Genomic DNA, 19,933 nt, shown 5'->3' on the forward strand with positions numbered 1-19,933 from the left:
ACTGATCAATTTATATACGTTAGTTTTCGATTTTAATAGTTTTACTTGTTATAAAAAATAAAATTATGAACTGACACTGGATATTGATTATCAATCAATTTATATGATAATTATTTTAATTTTAATAATTTTTGTTGTTGTAAAACTGATTTTAGAGTATTGGTATTTAAATTTTATAAAAATATGTTTATTTTTGCCTATTGAATTTTTAGAGTTCATTGAATGGTTGTTTAAGTATAATAGTACTATTAATATACAGATACCACAATATATATCAAATTCATTACCAAAAAACTTATATGTTACTTAGATCTTATTACAATATATATATAATTATACACATATATTGTTACATATTAGTTAAATATTTATATTATTTTTATATATCATTAATAATATCATATTTAATAAAAACATAATATTTAATAAATATTTACATTATGATAAGATCTTAAATATAATAGATAATAATAACATATAAATGGTCTATCCTCTTTTTACTAATTAGTAATTATTAAATTATTTAATATTAAATAAATTTGTTAAGTTAATAGCTATATTACATTAAAACCTTATTTTAATATAAGTAAATTTAATGAATAATACTATTTACAATACAATTAAATATATTAATTTAAATTCTTACTATACAATATAAAACTGGGTATGTATTATATATTAAAAAGTTAATATAAATAAATCTTACCCTCACTTTATCATAAATGAAAAAAAAGGTTAAAGTGAAGGCATAGATACGGTTTATTGTCATAATAGTTTCATATTATATTACATATTTAATTACAATCTAATATCTAACCTCTAATAAACACTTATTATACTAGAATTTATTATTAAGGTCGATTAAATTTGAAAAAGGTAGAAAAACAGCGGATTTTTTGAACAATTGTGAACTGAAGCTCGTGGTAATACAGGGCTCGTGTTCAGAGGCTAATGGTTTATTTAATCACCCCTAAAAAAACGTAGTTTTACTCAGTGTAAGTTGCGACAAAAAAAAGGAGGAGGGGAGCCTTTAGCCCTGCAAGCCACACGTATGGCATTTCAAAGTGTTTTTAAAGTCATATAAATCCAGTACTGATAAAAAAAAAACAGATTGGCTGTTGTAACAAAATCCAAGTAAACACGTAAAAAACCCCCATCATGTCTGAAGACGGGAACATTCCTGAAACGTCATAATTTTTTCGCCATGGAAGTGTACTGAGGTTACCCGCGTTATCTTCGTTGTGATGTCGAGGGATGGTTTCCTGTTTTCAAAATACATTTTTATTAATTTTTTTTTTTCATTTTATTACTGGCTTTATTATTGTTGCATGGTTTCGTTTTGTTTACTTATATTGTTTCTTCTGCATTATTCTTTACGTGTTTACTTGTAACTTTTGGCAACAAAATAATTTGTTTTGTTTTCTGGGTTTGCTAATATAAAAAAAATTGAACTGTGATTTACTTATAAGTGGAATGTATGAACAGAAGACCAAAGTTAAAAAAAATAGTGATTAAAGAGTTATCTAACTTATTAAATACATTGCTTAAAATTTTAAAATAAAAGTTTTTGTAATATCAAAGTTTTAAAATCTACTCAGAAAGTGAACCACGAAGACAATTTAAACCGAACTTTAACTGCTGCAACGAAAGCAACAAGCAAACTATTATAAGGTTAGTTCAGGTCCATTTACTATGTTATACGTCCAAAAATTTTTCATAAGGCCGAAATTCAAGCAAAGCTGTTATAAAGTGTAATTATATATTGATACAACAACTTGTTTCGGCTTACCAAGCAAGATGGCGCAACAGTAAGACATTGGACTCACATTTGGGACGACCCGCGTTAGAATCTTTTTCCATACGTACTGATTTATGTTTTAATGGTTCCACGCTGTTTTGGCCGATTAATTCTTCCATTTACCTGACATTTAAAGACCTCGGTATCAACGAGACATAAAAATTAAAAAAAATCAGGTTTTGTAGATAATATTTGTTAAACTTGGGTTACTGCGATTTACAGTATCCGTGTGATGATCAGTTTACGTCGAAGAGAGGCAAGTAGGCTGCGTGGGAATTCACTCCACACTTGTTACGCTAGAGTGGCAGAGTATGCGATTTTCCTCGGAGGAATTTCTCAGCGCGTCTTCAGGGTCACTGAACTGCGAGGCGACTTGCTTGCCCCTGCGACAACCGCGACCAGCGACAGCACGCTGTTTTGCAGGTTGCATGCTCTGGCGACTCGCAGGCGCCAAGCGATGTTGGGTAGCGTCCTGCCCGAGTCCCCAGACACCGGCCGGGCTGCGAACCCACGTAAATTTTATGTCAAACATCGACGTATTTACCATGCCAATGAACGTTCGACATGTTGGTCTCGACAATATTATCGATTGTATAAAAAATGTTGACATCGGCATATCGGTCTTGAAGTGTCGGCTTCGACATTTTAAGTGTCAAGAGTTCGGCCTCGAGATATCACCTTCGAAGAGTCGGTCTCAAGGTGTCGGTCTTAACGTGTTGTTTTCGCTACCACTATGGGAAGTTTCACTTTAGGATTTTATTATTTCAATCGCCATATATTTTATCTGCTTCTTATGGAAATAGAAAGTGTTTTTCAAACATCAAACACATGGATATTGACGACTCAGTCTCGACATGTCGCCCTCGGAAATCATATCGAGCCATGAACAGGTTGATGTCGAAATAGACATGTCGTGTCATCCAGGCGTGGGCGAGTCACACGTGGCGGCTGTGCACAGGGTTGCCATGCTTGATGCTTCTGTTCTGTGGCGATGCGTGACGAGGCGGCATTGTGGCAGGGGACTGCCTTCCCTCTTCGCGCGCTCTTCCGAGAATGCGCGCAGGACTGGCGCCCTTCTGGAAGCAGGAGCCGGCTGTCAGCTGGAGGGGCGGCGCTACAGAGAGAGTTCTGGAGTGGCGGTGCTGATTGGTGCTCGGGGATCCTGGACGGTTGCGCTGTTGCCGGTTCTCCGCCCACCAGAGGAGCAGGTTAGTTCGCGTCTGGTAAGGGAGCCGCGATAGATGCCCATGTTGCACGCCCAAGGTTGGAAGGAGAGGCAACCAACTAACTACTCGCATTAACTGAGGCTCGTGTAGACTGGCTCTCAAGAAATCGGGTAGTTAAAGTTTGAGCTAGCCCCTCCTTTCCACAAAATGTACCGTGCCGCTTATGTACTCACATTAGACAATTAATATAAAATAATTGATTTACTAGTGGAATTGAATAATTTTCGTTGTATCAGAATTTTATAATGTATTCGAGGACTGCTAACTTAAATAAATCTCGACGAGTGCGTTACTTATTTTTTAATCGTGTTGGTGCACATAAATTTTTTATCCGTAGTTAGTGACTTACAGATTATCACGAAGAATGTGTAACAAAAGCTTTAAATGAGTTATATAACTTTATTTCTTTTTTTGCTAAAGTTATTTTACTAGAAACACTGCGAGCTATGGGAACTTTTTCTTCCAAGAAAGGCAGTGAAAACTTTTGATTGAACGAAAAGTGTTCTTTACGTATCCAACTCTTTTTATTATTAAGTCAAGTAGGCAGTGAATATTTTTTTTGCAAGGTGAGAATTTCTTCCAAGTATTAAAAAAATATTTTATATTATTTGAGAATATTTATCAGGAAAGTTTTAAATTGAAGAGTTTTGGGGCCATCCTGTTAAATATTTAGAAACTTACGTTTGTGGAAAAAAATATAAATTTCGTGGAAGATTATAGTTTTGGATTTTTATATGATTTCCAGTGCAATTCTTTGTCTTACTTCACGACTTTACGGGGTTTTATAAATGGCATAGCTTCTGTGCTGATTGTTAGTGTTACAGTTGAATTGATGTGTTGTCTCCTGCTGCTAACCACTGCATGGGTAGGGTGTGGTATTTGTTTGGAGAGAAGGCGGGTTTACTGGCTCGCACAAAGGCGCGGAACACACGCAGTGCTCTGTTGTATCACTTGGGAATCTTTCATCCAAGATGAAAAAAATAATTTACAATTCTCTTGAATGTCGCATTTATTAAAGCCACCACTGATGCAGACTCTAACAAATGGTTGAGAAATGAAGCCATTAAAAAAAATAAATTGAAAAGAGAAAATATTAGAAATTTGTTTCTATACACCCAAAAAACTAAGTCGGTAGCTTGTGGAAACCTTCTCTTCACAAGCGTACTGAACCTAATTTATTTGTGTAGACAGTCTTTAAGATGAGCACTGTTGTACAACCAAATCACTTTTAGTAGATAATGTTCGCAGACTTTCGCGGCCATTGTCTAAAGTAACTTGGCTTCTGGGTTGTAGCCGCGTTCTTGGCGAATAATTCACCGACGTTTCGGTCGACATTGCAGTCGCCATCATCAGGGAGCAGTTACATCGCGGCTACAACCCAGAAGCCAAGCTACTTTCCACTTTTAGTAGAGTTTCATTCAATATGAAAAGAAATGCACTGAATAATTTTTTTTTATATAGCTTAGTGAAAAAAAAAATGTTACAAAAAATTGATTGAACTTACATTAGTTTAAACAAAAATGCTTTTTTATATACATATAAATATTCGTATAATCAAGTCTTAAACGGTTAGTGGAAAACGTCTAGACAAACTAAATGACCGAGTATAGTTCTCACTTTAAAATATGTCACATGTAAAAACGATTTTTGCTGCCAGTGGTTAGAATTTTGCTTGTAACTGCGATGTATATATGAATAAAGTCGTATTTTCTAATTTATTAGGGTGACAGTAATTTAAAGCTGGTTGTTATTGCAGACCGTAATATTTTGAAAATATGAAATAAAAAAAAAGCGCTTTGTCATAAATTTATATAACCCAAGCCTACACACAACGTTAAATGCTTCATTACAAACAAACAAAATTTATTTTCATTTTACATTGTTTAAAGGGAAATTTTTGTTGCATAAATACATGTTTCTTTCTTGGATTCATTTATCAGTAGAATTAACTAATCTGTTTCGTTGACTTGTGCGCCCGTGGGCGCGACTGAGAGCTGATTGTCAGCACGGTCGCTGCACGATAGGCGCGGCGCGGCGCGGCGGGGTGACTAGTTGTGACACGCGCGGGAGTGTCTGCGAGGGGTGGTGGCAGGGTGGCGGGTGGGGGGAGGAGGGGCGGCCACCCCTCCCGCGGCGGGGCGCAGCGCCAGTGCGAGCAGGGAGCGCGCGGAGGCCGGTGCGCGAGGCGCGAGTGTGCGGCTGTGCGAGCGTGCGGGTGCGCGCCAGTGATGCGGTGGCGGCGCGCGGCGCCAGGGCGCGCCAGCTAGGAGCCAGGAGCAGCATGGCGGCGCGGCGCAGGCTGCTGTGGTGCTCGTTGTTGTTGCTGCTGGCGGCGGTGGAGGCGGTGGAGGCGGCGCAGGCCCGCCCCCGCGCCTGCAGCGCCGCCGCGCGCGCCCTCGCCGCCGCCAAGGTGTTCGAGGGCGCGGTGCGGTCCCGCAGCGTGGTGCGGCGCGGCGCCTACAACGCCACCTTCGTGGTGCGGCGCGTGTGGAAGGGCGCGCGCCAGGACTTCCCCGGCGGCACGGTGCGGCTGCACTTCTCGGAGCACGCGCACCCCGCGTGCCGCGAGCCCGGCGAGCCACTGCGCGCGAGCATCTCGCGCGCCGGCGCCTACATCGTGTTCGTGGGCGCGGGAGACGCGCTGGGCTACTCGCCGCTCGGCGAGCCCTTGCGTCGCTCGCGCCAGACCGTGCGCCAGTTGCAGGCCGTCTTGTGTTCCGAATGCGGTGAGTGCCGAACCACCGCTACTCTACACTTTTGGAGAGGCCCTCAACACTGCCTCTAACAAGGTCTTAGGGCAACTGACCCATTAATATAATTAACTTAACAGTTCTGGTACATACACAAATTAAAGTTTATAAATGAATCAAGTGTAGGTGTTACGATATATATCGCTAAGGTATTTCATGTTGTTTTCCAGCACATCATTCTGTATACATAGGTTGGACGACGTACGTAAGTATCCCTATACCACCACACACCCCTTCAAACTTCTGCGGTTTTTTTTCCTGCTTGTTTGTTCGAACGGCCGTTCATTTGTTACCATTCGAGACCGCTAGCCAATGATAAATGTGTACGTATCGCTCCAGTGGGTGTATTCCGTGTGTCTCTACTCAAAGACCAAGATGGCATCCAACACAGCGGAAGCCAACGGACAGCTAGAAATTCCTATATTATATCTATTCATGTGGAGACTAGCCTTTTAGTCAAGTATATCGCAAAATTATTAGGTCTTTAATTATTCAGTATTTTCAAAATTACAAAATATTTCACCAACATTTCTTAGTTTTGACTATTTAGTCAAATTGAACCAAATTTTAATAGAACCAAAGGGAAAAGTTATTTTAACCAGGGTATAAAAGGCGTCATTTGTGATAAAATAAGCAACGCTTTGAACAGAAGTATACGAGAACCACATGATAGTATTTTTTTTAAATTGTATTTTTAATATTTTCAAAGGATCATTGCAAAATAAAATGAGATCAGCTGATCTCCTGCGCCGCAGATATTGCAATACATATTCTTCTTCTCTGACAAACTTTCTTGTAACTGATAAGGCTCATAACAAATGAAATATCATGAAAACTTTATTTAAACTATCTCTGTTAACAATAATGAAACAAAATATTTTTCATTCCGTGAAAACTACAACTGCTAATGTTGTGAATATGAGCTTAAACGTCATGAATAGACTATATGCTTAGAAAAAAAAATGTAGATTGCTTTAACTGGAAATTCATAGAAATATTTTTTAAAATGACTCAGTATAATACTTGAATGTTTTTTGAAATAGGATACAAAGGTTTTATTTCTTCAAACAAAAAGTTTGGAAAAAAGTGTATAATTTTTTTGAATATAAATTGATGTTATCTTGGGAAGGATAGGAATGTAATAGTTGATATAGTTCATACACGTTTATGAATTTTAATTTATTTGCATTGAGAGAAATTGGCAATTTTTTTATAAAACTAAACAAAAACGTTTCAATAAAAGAAAAAAAAAACCTTGATGCAGTCATTGAAGGTTTTTTTTTTTTTTTTTTTAACTTTTCAGAGTATATGTGTTATTGGACACATAATAGTTACTATAGTTTACGCAATGATAAAATTATTTTATACATGGTTGGTTTTTATTCTATTCCACACAAACAAAGATAGAATTTACACAATCTTTGTGTTGGAGAAAATACGTTATTTAGCAAAAATATTCAAAATTTCGTTTTCGAAATACCGTAACCATACATCTTCAGCACAAAAAAATATGAAACGTTTAGTAAAAATTATTAGTTAGTTGATTGATGGATCATGTTATGATGATACTTCAATCAGCCTTAGCAATTAACTTCTTTTTGTTTTTTTTTTGTTTTCAATTCCAAAGCTAAGGACATTTTTTTGAGTTTTTTAGTTGTTAAATTTAATTTTTAATACAGTCAAAACTAAATATTTATTATTAATTGTAGTCATTTCGAAAAAAAACCATAGTACATGATGCATAATATCATTTATCTCCCGCTTTTAGTTATAAAAAAAAGGCTTATAATACGCACAAGCTTTGCCTCAGCGAGTTTAGTACCTGATATGTCTATAACGCACAGATGTAAAGTAACTGAGACATAGCAGCGAGGTAGAAACGCGACTGCTCCAGTTCCTCGGCCCACGACGCAAAGCAGCAAACTGCCCGCTCCAGCATTTCCACGTCTTCTCTGGAATACTCCAGCAGCACGTAAGTTGACTGACACGCAGGCGTAGCGATCCTCTTCTCTCTTGACAGCACCGATTGGGTCGGTAGGCCAGTGAACATTCAGAATATCCACTCTTTGGTTACAAGACCGCAATCATTCTAATGGAATGAAAATAAGTCTTGATTTAACATTATTTTGAAAGTATTTAGTCATATCACTTGGTTGCGTCGGAAGTCACTAAGTTTTAGTAACATACACGTACAACCGTGCATACTGCGATGTGAAGTAATCTCACTCGAGGATGGGTGGATGCAAATCCTGAAGCCGAATCCACGCTAACCCGGGAACGGACCGTGAACGAACGGGACTGACGGCCGGAAACATAAAACAAGGTTAACAGCCGCACCGCTCCACAATTGACGGCGGGTTGACGGAAGACGCCCGGGAACAAACTTGAAATATCCAATTTCTTTCCTTCTGACTTTCATCTGCTTCCCGTTCAGCCAATCAAAATAGCCGCATTCAGTTGGCACGTGTGCAATTGAGCATTAAAATCATCTTAAAATAATTAAAAGAAAATGTAATTTGTGCGGCTTTACTTGTTAACGTATACGCTTTTTAGCTGACAAAATATCCTCGCAATGTTTACGTACGGCCGCTTCATCACGGAGTGCAATGAAACGTAAAGGTTATAATTTTTCCAAATTAATTTGATATCGTACACAACTGATTTCCTTGTGCACCATCAGAGAATGCTATCCATTATCGTATTGCTCTCGATATCCTGGCGTTCCGTACCAGGGATAAGGTGAAAACGATTTATCATTCTCCCGGTGATAAACCGCCAGCTAAGATTTAAGAAAGACAATTTCATCAAAAAGCTTATAAGATTGGCTTGTCCAGCTCATCGACATAAAACAGGATTTGAAGTAATTTCGTGAAATTACTTGAAATCAATCGAGAATGATCCGAAGAAAGACACAAAACAAACGCCCCGGAGGGACCGGCGCATATTTAATCACGCGGTGTGTCGCGTTGTGTCTCCAGCTCGCGCGTGTGAGGCTAGGATGTCGGCGCGCCAGCACTTGCGCATGCGCGGGAGGACCAGGCGTGCAAGCCACCAGGCAGCGCGCGTGACCCACACGAGTGATGAGACGCGTGGCATAGCTTCACGCAGTTGCCCAGACTGTAGCGCGTCCCACGTCTCCACCGGTGACCAGCTGGCGCGCTGCCCCATGGCGGCGATTTGCCCAAGCCTTGTGCAAAATGCCGTTATGGAGAGTTAGTTAGGCAAAACGCCGTTCGGAAGTAAGAAGTAAAGCTGGATGCAAATAGGCATATCAAAAGTGTTATATTTTAGGAAGAACGCCATTACGCCATTAGGTTAAAACGCCGTTAGGGTTAAACGCAATTAAGGTAAAACGCCATTAGGCTAAACGAAGCTAGGCATTTCGCCTTTAGGGAAACTGAGTGTACTCCACCAAAATACACGAATAGTAGAAAAGTTGTGCTGTCGCTCAGGTACCTGGATAGGATGAATGTCCGGATTCCAAAAATAAGCGTTACGTCTTCATTTAAAACCCGGATCTCCTCCCAACCGGATGGGCGGATTATTCTTATTTTCACAAGTGTGCGACACATTTCAAGCGGCCGGGTGAGGGTCGCGGAAACTCCGCCGGAGTTGGGAACCGACGCTGCTTCAGAGGCAGCGAGCAGGCCTGGGGGTTTATTCTAAGTTTCTCGGAAAAGAGTTCCTGGTCGTGATGCCACGATTATCGGAAGCTTTCTACAATATGGTATTCTAAGTTACATCCATCAACTCGGAACCTTTCGATTCTCGGAAGCCAACGATCGGTATGTTTCGAGTATACAATTGCTGTCGAAAAACCTTTGCCGATCGGGAATTAGCAGCCAGTTGAAATCATGACGGATGCACGATTTATGTGTACACAAATAGTTAAACATTGTCGAAAATAGTATATTTTTGGGCGTGATCTATTTTTACGATATTTTACGTAAGTGTCAATTGTTTTTAATATTTTTTAAAAGGAAATTTGTTCCCAGTAGCATTGAATATGTATGATTTTGGGGCGCTATTCAAGTAGTTGACCTAACAGTCACGAGAGGGCAGCAGGGCTTGCGGGAGTGCGAGGCAGTAGCGCGCGCTGCGGCGAGTAGGACTACTAAAACACTTAATCGGAATTAAGTTTCGCGTCCATTAACGTTTCCCGAGTGGTAACAGTAATTACTGAAGATATTTGTACATTTATTATGTACTTTGTACATATTGTATGTATTATGTGCTTTCTCAAGCACTTTTAAAATTACTTAAGATTTTTATAAATACTTTTATCAACATTGAAACATCTTATAAACTCTGTGTTTTTATTTATAATTTTTTTTTTTTAGAAATATGAAGTGTTTTATGTTGTTATGTTGCAGTTTTCAAATCTCATCTTCGCTGCCAGAAAAATTGTAGAGGGGGAAATCGTAACCCGAACTTTGCCGAGATAGTTAGGCCTCGTAACGATACCGCGCTTAGAATAGCAATTTCAGTACCTTTCGATTACGATCGTTCGGAACCGTGTGTTGCCGATCGGCCAAAGAGCTATATGTCGGAATCGATATCGAAATGTTTCGATAGAAAACGCTGGAAACTTAGAATAAGCCCCCTGGTCTGTTATTCTTTCTCTGTTTTTTATCGCATTTAATTTTGCGTTAAATTTTATTGTGGCTAACCTACAGCAATGGTCATGGCTGAAGATGATCAGGTATCAGCGCCTGTGACTGAAGGCACTGAAATGAGCATGCGATAGCCACGAAGTACTCTGTAAACATACTTAATTTTTTGACTATACAGGCTGCTGTTGGTGACAGCACGAATCTTCTCGCCCGTTGGTGGTTTCGTAACACTGACATGTAGGTGTATTTTAACGATAAATATGAAAAACAAGTAAAAATAATTTGATATTTAGTAAAATTACACTAGCAATTTTCGCAGGCTTTCACGGCCATTGTCTGAAGTAGCTTGGCTTCTGGGTTGTAGCCGTGTCCTTGGCGAATAATTCACCGCCATTTCGGTCGACATTGCAGTCGCCATCATCAGGGAGCAGTTACCTAGGTAGGTAGGTAACTGCTCCCTGATGATGGTGACTGCAATGTCGACCGAAACGTCGGTGAATTATTCGCCAAGGACACGGCTACAACCCAGAAGCCGAGCTACTTCAAATTACACTAGCATTGTCCATGAATGTATTAATATTTTTTAAACACCACTTGCTTATGAAATGACACCAGATTCATTAATGTAAAATCAACTTTATGTCTAGGGATTCACGTTACATAGCGATAAAATTTTCAGTGTGAAACCACACAATCAAAACTTTAGTGTGTTTTTCTAGAAACTTCACTGGAAACAAATTTCCAAAATACTTTTTTTTGTAATGCTACAATCACATTATTCGGGGAATACACGACGTTTGCTTTACTCTATTTTTATCACACTTACAGGAGTCTACATCACGTGATTGTTCTGATCACGATGATGTGTCGATCGGCACGGACGCTAGCTTGAATCCCCTGCCATCTCCACGTGAACTGGCTGTGGGGTGCCAGGCGAGATGATACTGCGATGGATAGCCGCTGCCTTCCGCGGTGTAGCGGCGAGACAAGACACAACGCCCGGACCTGAACACAACGGGAAATATCTCCCCCGCGAAACTCTCCTACCGGCCGGTAACCGAAACTTGGGCCTCGGCTCACCAACCAGACGCTTTGACCACTAATGGCCAGTTTCACCATTCTGCTCGTCGATCCGCGATCCAATGATCTTAGCCCAAGAATGGTCTCAAGATCGTTCTTCTAAACGTTGCGCCAGCACATACTGGCACATCAAGATCTAAGCTTGCGTGAACTATGGCTCATACAGTTCCAATCTCTAACAGGTAGCAGCAATGTCGATGAAATGTTAGGTGCATATCTATTGGTGGGCTGGAACGACATGAGTCGCTACAATCGATTTTGACTCGGCGAACAAATGGTTGATGCGTTTATTACCAGATAGCAGCACAATCTTTTTATCTTTTTAATTTTAATAACCGAAAACACATACCGGTATTTAGAAGTTAATACAAAACTAAAGTCGGAAATGTAAATATTGTTTGAATTCAAAATCCCCTATATTTAATATGGAAAATAATTATGACGAAATAAAATATTTGAAACTTAAAGTAAAATAACAAGCATTATATACATTATAAAATATGTGTACTTCGCGTGAGAAGAGGTTGTAAGTAGTACCTATAAGTAAAGATTTTGATTCCTGTGTTATATATGACCTGCATTTTTTTTATAATAATACTCAAACATTTACATCTTATTAAATGCCGGTCATATCTGCTGACACAGAGTCGATCCAAGAACCGACCCGAGAGACGGTTCACACGGAAGTTTCGAATGATCTTCGCTCAGCGCTCACAACTCAGTGGTGCAACAGAAGATGTGGTCGAACGAAGATCAAACCAGCTAATGACTTGAGATCACGCCTGAACTCTTATGGCGCAACTGGCCATTATACAGCAGGTCAAATTTCTCAGATAAAGAATTAATTTTAGATACTGTACAGGGATGTATTGCAAACCAGCTTTGTGCATTTGTTGATTCTAAAGAAAATAATTTAGAAAGACCACCATGTCCATTTTTTATGAACTATTGTTGGCAATATGTCCAATGTGTACATATTTCACTCTATGCATTGGTATTGAGCACTCATATCATTATGTCTGAAGTGGAGTTTTTATATGCAAACACCAACAACAGTTTTCCCTAAAAAAAGTTTTAATCTACCATCTTGGAAACTACCTCCTTGAAAACATTATTTTTGTCTAATAAAGAAGTTAATGAAAAATTTGTTAAAATTCCATAAAATTTGAAACAAATCGAAACATTTTCTCCTGAGACGTAACTGTATTGGGGCATTCAATATTAAATCAACCATTAAAATAATTATTTTAAACCTTGAGGTTTTCAAAATGTATCATATTTGGTGATTGTGTGCTACTCATCAGTATGACCAAAAATGCGTCTATTTTTTTGACGTTCGTTTTTGATTTAAAATGTTTTGAAAAATCAAAAAAGACAGTTTGTAGGAATGTTTTGGAATATTTAAAAGCATGTAACATTTTGTCCTAGAAAGCTCAAATTTGTATCATTCTCTTTAGAATGACAAGGGATTTAATTTGAAATATAACTTGAGTGTATCACATTACTTTATATATTTTTTCCAAAGAACTCAAAAAAGGTTTTTATAAAAAACAAAAATCGTAATATTTAATTGTAATGAAAAATAATACATTTTATACCAAACCTCTTTAGAAAGTTATGCACAAAGTTTAATGCTGGTATTCCAGTGGCATCATATTGAAACGATTTTTTATGAAAATTGATGCAGGTGACAATTATGCTAATTCAAGACTTGTTACATAAAAAAACTTATCTAAATTTTTAATGAAACTTATCTTAATAATAATTGATTCTCCATTATACCATAAAAATTACGTAACAAAAGTTAGATCTAAATAGGGTGATAATAGTTTCTATGGTAAATATAACTGGACCTAACAGGAGTTACTTAAGCAGTGACATGTTTCTTTCCTGTCTCAGCTTGCAACCCTTAGTAAGCTTCCTCCAACTACGGTTCTTGTCTTCAGTCATTGTGTTGTGAGTTGTCTATGAAAGAACAAGTGCTCTGTGCAAGTTCATAAGATACAAATGGATAAACGGTGGGGTAAATATTGTTGCAATCCTTTTAATAAAGACAGGCATTGAGTAACTAAAAACCTGAGGAATGTCACACCATGGATGAAAAAGCTAAATGATATTATTGAAGATGGAATGAAAATGTGCACTTCTTGTCGCTTAGAGTTAATTAAGAAACAATCTTATTCTAATTCTGAAAGTGATAAAAGCATTTAAGAACACGAGAGAAATATAACCTTACCTGTTTATCATGCGGAATCATCATCTTGTAACATCACAAGTCATAAATAGGCTACTGCTGTGTGCTGTCATTGTATCAGGACAGGCAGCAATGTGTGACACACAATGCTACACACTTACCAAGATATAGATCGAGCTGCGAGGCATAGTATGAGCAGAGGACAGGTCTAAACATAAATGTGTGGCCAAGGACAGCACACACTTAGCCAGATGCACATCTATTTGCGGCACAGTACTGCCAGGGAATGGCAGGACAGGGCACCACTTTGTGGCGTAGCACACCACACACTTAGCCAGATGCACATCAAGTAGCGAGGCGTAGTATGGGCTGAGCATTGCAGGACAGGGCCGCACTGTGTGGCACAGCACACTATACCATGGACAGGCGAACATGGAGTTGCGAGTTGTAGTACAGACAGATAAGGAAATAACAAGGGAGCACTGTGTGGCCCAGCACACAACGTAATTAGTCAGAAGGTAATCGAGATGCGAGATGCATATCAGTCAGACAAGGGCTGGACAGGTCAGCACTTTGTGGCACAGCAAAAATACACTTAGCTAGACACACATCGAGCTGCAAACTGAAGTACAGTCAGAGCTGGACAAGAAAATGCAGCTTTCTGTGACACAGCACACACACAAAATGCTAGGTGCTCAAACAGCTGCGAGCTGTAGTATGGGTAGAACTGTGACGAGCAGCAGCTCTGTAAGGCACAGCACACCACATATTCAGTTAGATGCACATTGGGCTGTAAACCTCAGGTCTGGATGATAAGACCAGGACAGGACAGCACTTTGTGGCACAGCACAACACAACTTTAGCCAGACACAGATCGATGTATAGTGCAGTACAGCCAGTGCAGGGCAGGACAGTTCAGCATTGTGTGGCTTAGAACATTTCACACTTAGCCAGATGCACATAAAGTTGGGATGCACAGTACATGATGAGCAGGACAAGTCAATGCATCGCTTTGTGGAATAGTACGCGAAACACTTAATATGGCACACTTCAAGCTCCGAGGTGCAGTGAAGCATACTGGGAAGCATTTGCTCCCTGTATGTTCCAAACCCACATGCATAGTTGTTAATAAGGGATAACTGTTAATACTTATTTTACAAGGATGCAAATAAGTAAGTTATTTGGTAAATTATATTTTGTTACCCATCATAGCAATCCAAGGAAATTCAAGTCAACAACTAACAATTCTATTTTCATCTATGGTATACTAGACATTTTATAAAGCCATGATTGGTAAATTACATAAAAAATATACTGAATGACTTATGTAAGGTACATACATGAACAATTGTGTCTGTGCAGAATAAAAAAGTACGTATTTGTAACTATTTTAGCCAACAATAAAAATTATAAGTTGTAATAGGCAATTATCTTTGAATTTTAAATGGTAGTGGTTAACAAGAGGTCAAGAGAAGGCGCACCTACACAACCAGAAAAGATTACAATATTATACAGTAGTATAAAGATTACGTTACAATAAGAGGAATAAGAAAACAGGTTAATACAGCATTGCTCTGCACTCAGTGATTATTTATCCATGACGAGAAGAACCTTGCTGAATTACAAATTCAATTTGCAACATAAACCCTGCACACAAATTGAGAATAATCATGCCACCACTTAGACTATGGCTCGCAGCCAAACACAAAGTTAAATCAAATTATAGTGTAAATGGTAATGAGTGATACAATAATTTAGACAAACAGATGATAGAACTGTCTTTACATTTAAGTGTGCAAAAACCCCGCACGATCACCGAACAAAATTATATTTGCAGGATCACCATGTCAAATCTCCAACAACCTACTGGAAAGTCGCTGAACTAACTTTAGAATACTGTAGCTGAATGCCAGGATGAAGCATACACCAAATCCCTATTTATTTATAACTAATACAGGCGCTCTTGCTTATGCGCTAACAGAACACAAGTGGGACAGATGGAGTGGAAAAGGGGTAGGGGAGCAAGGTGAAGCAGCGTTCGAATATTGAAAAGGAGTGAAGGGGAAGAGGCACAAAGATGGGGCGTTATGTTGTCTCCCACGAAAGTTGAACAGTTTAACTCCCCTGCCATTAAAAAGTCCCTAGTCGAGAGCACTCTTCTTCACCAAAAGTGTCATCTTCCAGGTATGGCCACTCCGAGTAATTAATAACACAAACATTTCGTACAGAAACAGCTAGTTAGTTAGAATTAGTCTGCACTGAAGAGAATTGTTCAAAGATTAACAGTAAGAAAATACAGATGATAAGCTCGGACAGTCCGTTTGCCACACTCCAAAGTGAAGTTGAAGTGAAGTGAAGCGAAGCGAAGCTGTGATTTTGGGCAACTGCTCAGACGCTTAGTGGACAGCGCTCGGCAACAATGCACGCAACTTAGCATCTGTGTAAGTTGGGTGGCTTGCCCAGGGGAATTTTGACACCAAGTAGGAATAAGACAGAGCAACAACCTCTTCTTCGTGAGTCACATGCGCCAGGGTATGGATATTCGCAAGTCGCCTTCAGAGTGACTGCCTCGGCTACAGGAACAGCACACCAGGCTAATGGATAGTTCATGTACACAGGTAGATCCACGATAGGCAGGAGTTGTTAGCATTCAGCAGTGCCCATACATAGGTGCATAGCTAGTAGTTACTACCAGCACTACGAGATCGGTCTCAGCCACACCTCCAGAGAGGTGAGAGCTCAGTGTGGTTTTTCTGGTGGGCCCTGTCAATGGCTCCACATGATGTTGCACTGACCTTGGCGGGTAGTGGCAGCACGGGGAGCTGCGACAAACCGATGTGTGGAAGGGCAGAGGGATCGACTTCGACGATTTTTGAATCTCGATGACATCGAAGCAGCGAAGCAGCAGGGAACTAATGCATCTTCATCCTTGGCCTCACAGGAAGGGGTGATTAGGAAGTAGGGAAACATCCACGCAAAACTAACTTTTGAAAACAAAAAAAAAAAGAAAAATGCAAAGCACCTGAGCAACCAACAACTCTCGAAGTCCAACATTAACATGTGAAAACCTTCAGGTGCACAATGTCAGCTTTCCTAAACTTTTTGGACTGGTCAATGTGTTTAAAAAGTATAATATTATTATTTAAATAATTATAAATCACAAATGGTCCAGTGCAAGGAATTATCATTTTAATATTAATTTTTAGCTGCCAAGGAGGTCCTTTGACAAAGGACATTGTCACCAACTTTGAACACATGGTCACATCTTGATGGATTGTAATGCTGGGCCACCACATCTTCTGATCTCCATAGATCAAAATATACTTTAGACAACACATATTCTAAATAGGCGCTATCGAGCGACGAGACCAGCGGTGGCAAATCCCACACGTTCAGCAAGAAGCACTATTGAGACCCCATTAATGAGCTCCAGCTCAGAATCCTATAACGTCTGGTTAGTACGATAGAAATAAATAAGGATAGCCTTTAAAAATTTATTTAAATGCTCGGACTAGTATAGGTAGGCACTACTGTATATGGTCTGATCGCCCACTCAAAGCACATATCACAATACAGGGTGGACTGAAAGTATTTGGCATTATCAGACAACAACATACAGATATGTTCCTTCAAACTCCTTATGATGGTGGATGCTTTCATGTTATGCAGGCACAACTTTATAACAAATTCGGTAAACACATCAAGAACTACTAAAAATGCCATTTTTTCCCTTGCAGGAACGAGTGAGTGGGCCGAAAATATCAATGTGAGACCAAGGAGCCACAGGCAGATCAGCACAGTATATTCCCAATTTGGCATTAAGTAGTGGTTTGGATAATTATTTTGTTCAGGGTTTTTCATTGGCTCAGAATACTTCGGGTAGATTTTGGTCTAGTCATTGAACCAGAATGAACGTTAACGAGCTTATATTTATGCATCTACTGTAGACATGTTTCGTTTCTGCTGTCATTTTATTGGGACGCTATCCTATCAACAAACGATATACGATTAATGACAAACATTAAAAGTGTGTAGGATTAATAGACACCAAACCCTCGAGGCATATCGTTACGTATCTTCTCATAAAGATTAAAGCCACCTTAGCAACTTGACAAACTTTCTCGCTCTCAGTACTCGTTTACTACGGTAATTTTACTTGGCGAGTATCCACTTCTGAATTTAAAAAAAAATGTGGGTGTAATGTTTACTAATACATTTACTCGCTAGCCGAATCTCACAGTAGTTTTTATTCAATCAGTAATTATTGTTACTGCCATTAATATTATGAAACGTCTGTTCATTTGATGGACCAAACGATGGTCACTCGCTTTGTGAATCGATGGTGACGGCTGTCTTCCCCACGTGTCTCGGCGTGGTCTGGCTGGTCCACGCAACTCTGTCTGGGTGGCGAGCAGAACTCGACCAAGCTGCTGCTCGGCGAGTTGTTCGTGCTGTGGTCAGAGTGGCGAGTCCAACTCTGTCGTGGTGTGGTGGGCGAATCGCTCCGCTACTCGCTGCCTCGCTGTGCTGTGGTGTGGGTGGTGATTGCAACTCGCTGCCACAGTCCTGCCGTGGTGAGCGACGCGCTCCCGTCGCTACTCGCTACCTTACTATACTGTGACGTTGGTGGCGAGTGTGACTCGCTGCCTCAGTCCTACCGTGGTGTGCGACGCGCTCCCGTCGCTACTCGCTGCCTTGCTATACTGTGATGTTGGTGGCGAGTGTGACTCGCTGCCTCAGTCCAACCGTGGTGTGCAACGCGCTCCCGTCGCTACTCGCTACTTCGCTGTGCTGTGGTGTGGGTGGCGATTGCAACTCGCTGCCTCAGTCCCGCCGCGGTGTGCGACGTGCTCATGTCGCTACTCGCTACTTCGCTGTGCTGTGGTGTGGGTGGCGAGTGCAACTCACTGCCTCAGTCCCGCCGCGGTGTGCGACGTGCTCATGTCGCTATTTGCGGGTCCCGTCACTGGCTCGGCCGTGGGTCACTTCACTGGTACATTTCTGCTGCGTACGTTTTCTGGCGCACGAGGGCTCGGCTACTCGCCGACTCGACAAGTAGCCCCGATGGTCCGGTCCTCAAACTAGCCACCACCTCGGACCACACGTCTAGACATCACGCCCTGACTCTTACAGCGATGACCCCTTTACCGGGTGACGCCGGCTGTTTCGCGACTCAAGATCTAGGCAGAGTGACAACAGTCGCGCATCGGGCTCTATATATACCTCGAGTGCGGACTTCGAGAGTTTGAGATTGTTCTTCTAGTGCCCGGGCTTCGGCCACATACACTGACCCAGGGCCAGGCTCGATCGCGTCATCGCAGACTCGCTCACTGGGCCCCAGTAAGGTTTCCATGCAATGATGTGCCGGGTAAACAGCAACGACCGCACGCGCCGTTTTATTATTCGATTTCATCTGCAAACCAAACGAGCCAGAATAACAATAAAAACCTCAACCAGCCTCTGGTTACTCGTACGTCATGCTGGCTTGGGAGCCACCAGATGCTACGAAACTAAACAATACAGCGTGGGATCAATCTCGCAAAGCAAAACTAGAGATGACAACTGGGTCTGAAGCTTCGTCGAAGAGAAGACGATACTTGTTGGTCGTTATGATAACTTCGCCCCTAAGTACCGCGGTGACTGCGAACTTTGATGCAGCGATGCATGGCGAACTACTGCAGGGGCTCTGATCCTGATAAAGGTTTCCCGAGGTTGCCTCGGAGTCACTCCAAGGGAGTACTGGGACCAGACAGCCGGGACACAGAACAGCCAGGCATCCAGAAGCGGAGGCGTTAGGCCCAAACGGAACAAGGCCCGAGGCCCCGACGAGGTCGCAGCATGACCTGGGTCAACGGGGCGGCTGTTGGCCCCTCTCGAGCACGAGAGCCCGTGAAGGATGTGGCGGCTGAAGAGCGCTCTCGACCGCAGCACTGGCTTGCGGCGCTCGGACCAGACAGCCCGGGCACAGAACAGCCAGGCACCCAGAAGCGGAATTGAGAGTAGACGTGCTCGGTCGTCTGTTGGCTGGTGGCCATTTTCACATTAAGAGTTCAGGCATGATCTCGTTTCATTAACTGGTTGGATCATGGTCCGACCACGTTTTCTGTTTGAGCGCTCAGTGATGATAATTGAGAACATTGACTTGAACTGTCAGTCTCACGTGGATGGTGGAGCCACCTCTGGCCACCACGACGCAAGGGATGACAATCTTCAGAGCTTTCGTGGGCCGTGTTGCCCCGGCGGTATGGAGTGCGAGTAGCGAGTGCTGTGTT

The 19,933-nt window shown here is 41.0% G+C and overlaps 1 protein-coding gene across 1 annotated transcript in view; it reads left to right on the forward strand.

Moving 5' to 3' along the window:
• Window positions 1-2,652: 2,652 nt before the first annotated feature.
• Window positions 2,653-19,933, forward strand: part of LOC134528957 (uncharacterized) — a 272,913-nt gene continuing 255,632 nt past the window's right edge. Inside the window, exons 1-2 of the mRNA XM_063362625.1 lie at window positions 2,653-3,006; window positions 5,117-5,750. Coding sequence (XP_063218695.1) covers window positions 2,653-3,006; window positions 5,117-5,750 — 988 coding nt within the window. The remainder of the gene's footprint in view (window positions 3,007-5,116; window positions 5,751-19,933) is intronic.

The sequence above is a fragment of the Bacillus rossius genome, chromosome 2, assembly GCF_032445375.1.
Source record: "Bacillus rossius redtenbacheri isolate Brsri chromosome 2, Brsri_v3, whole genome shotgun sequence".
Lineage (NCBI taxonomy): Eukaryota > Metazoa > Arthropoda > Insecta > Phasmatodea > Bacillidae > Bacillus > Bacillus rossius.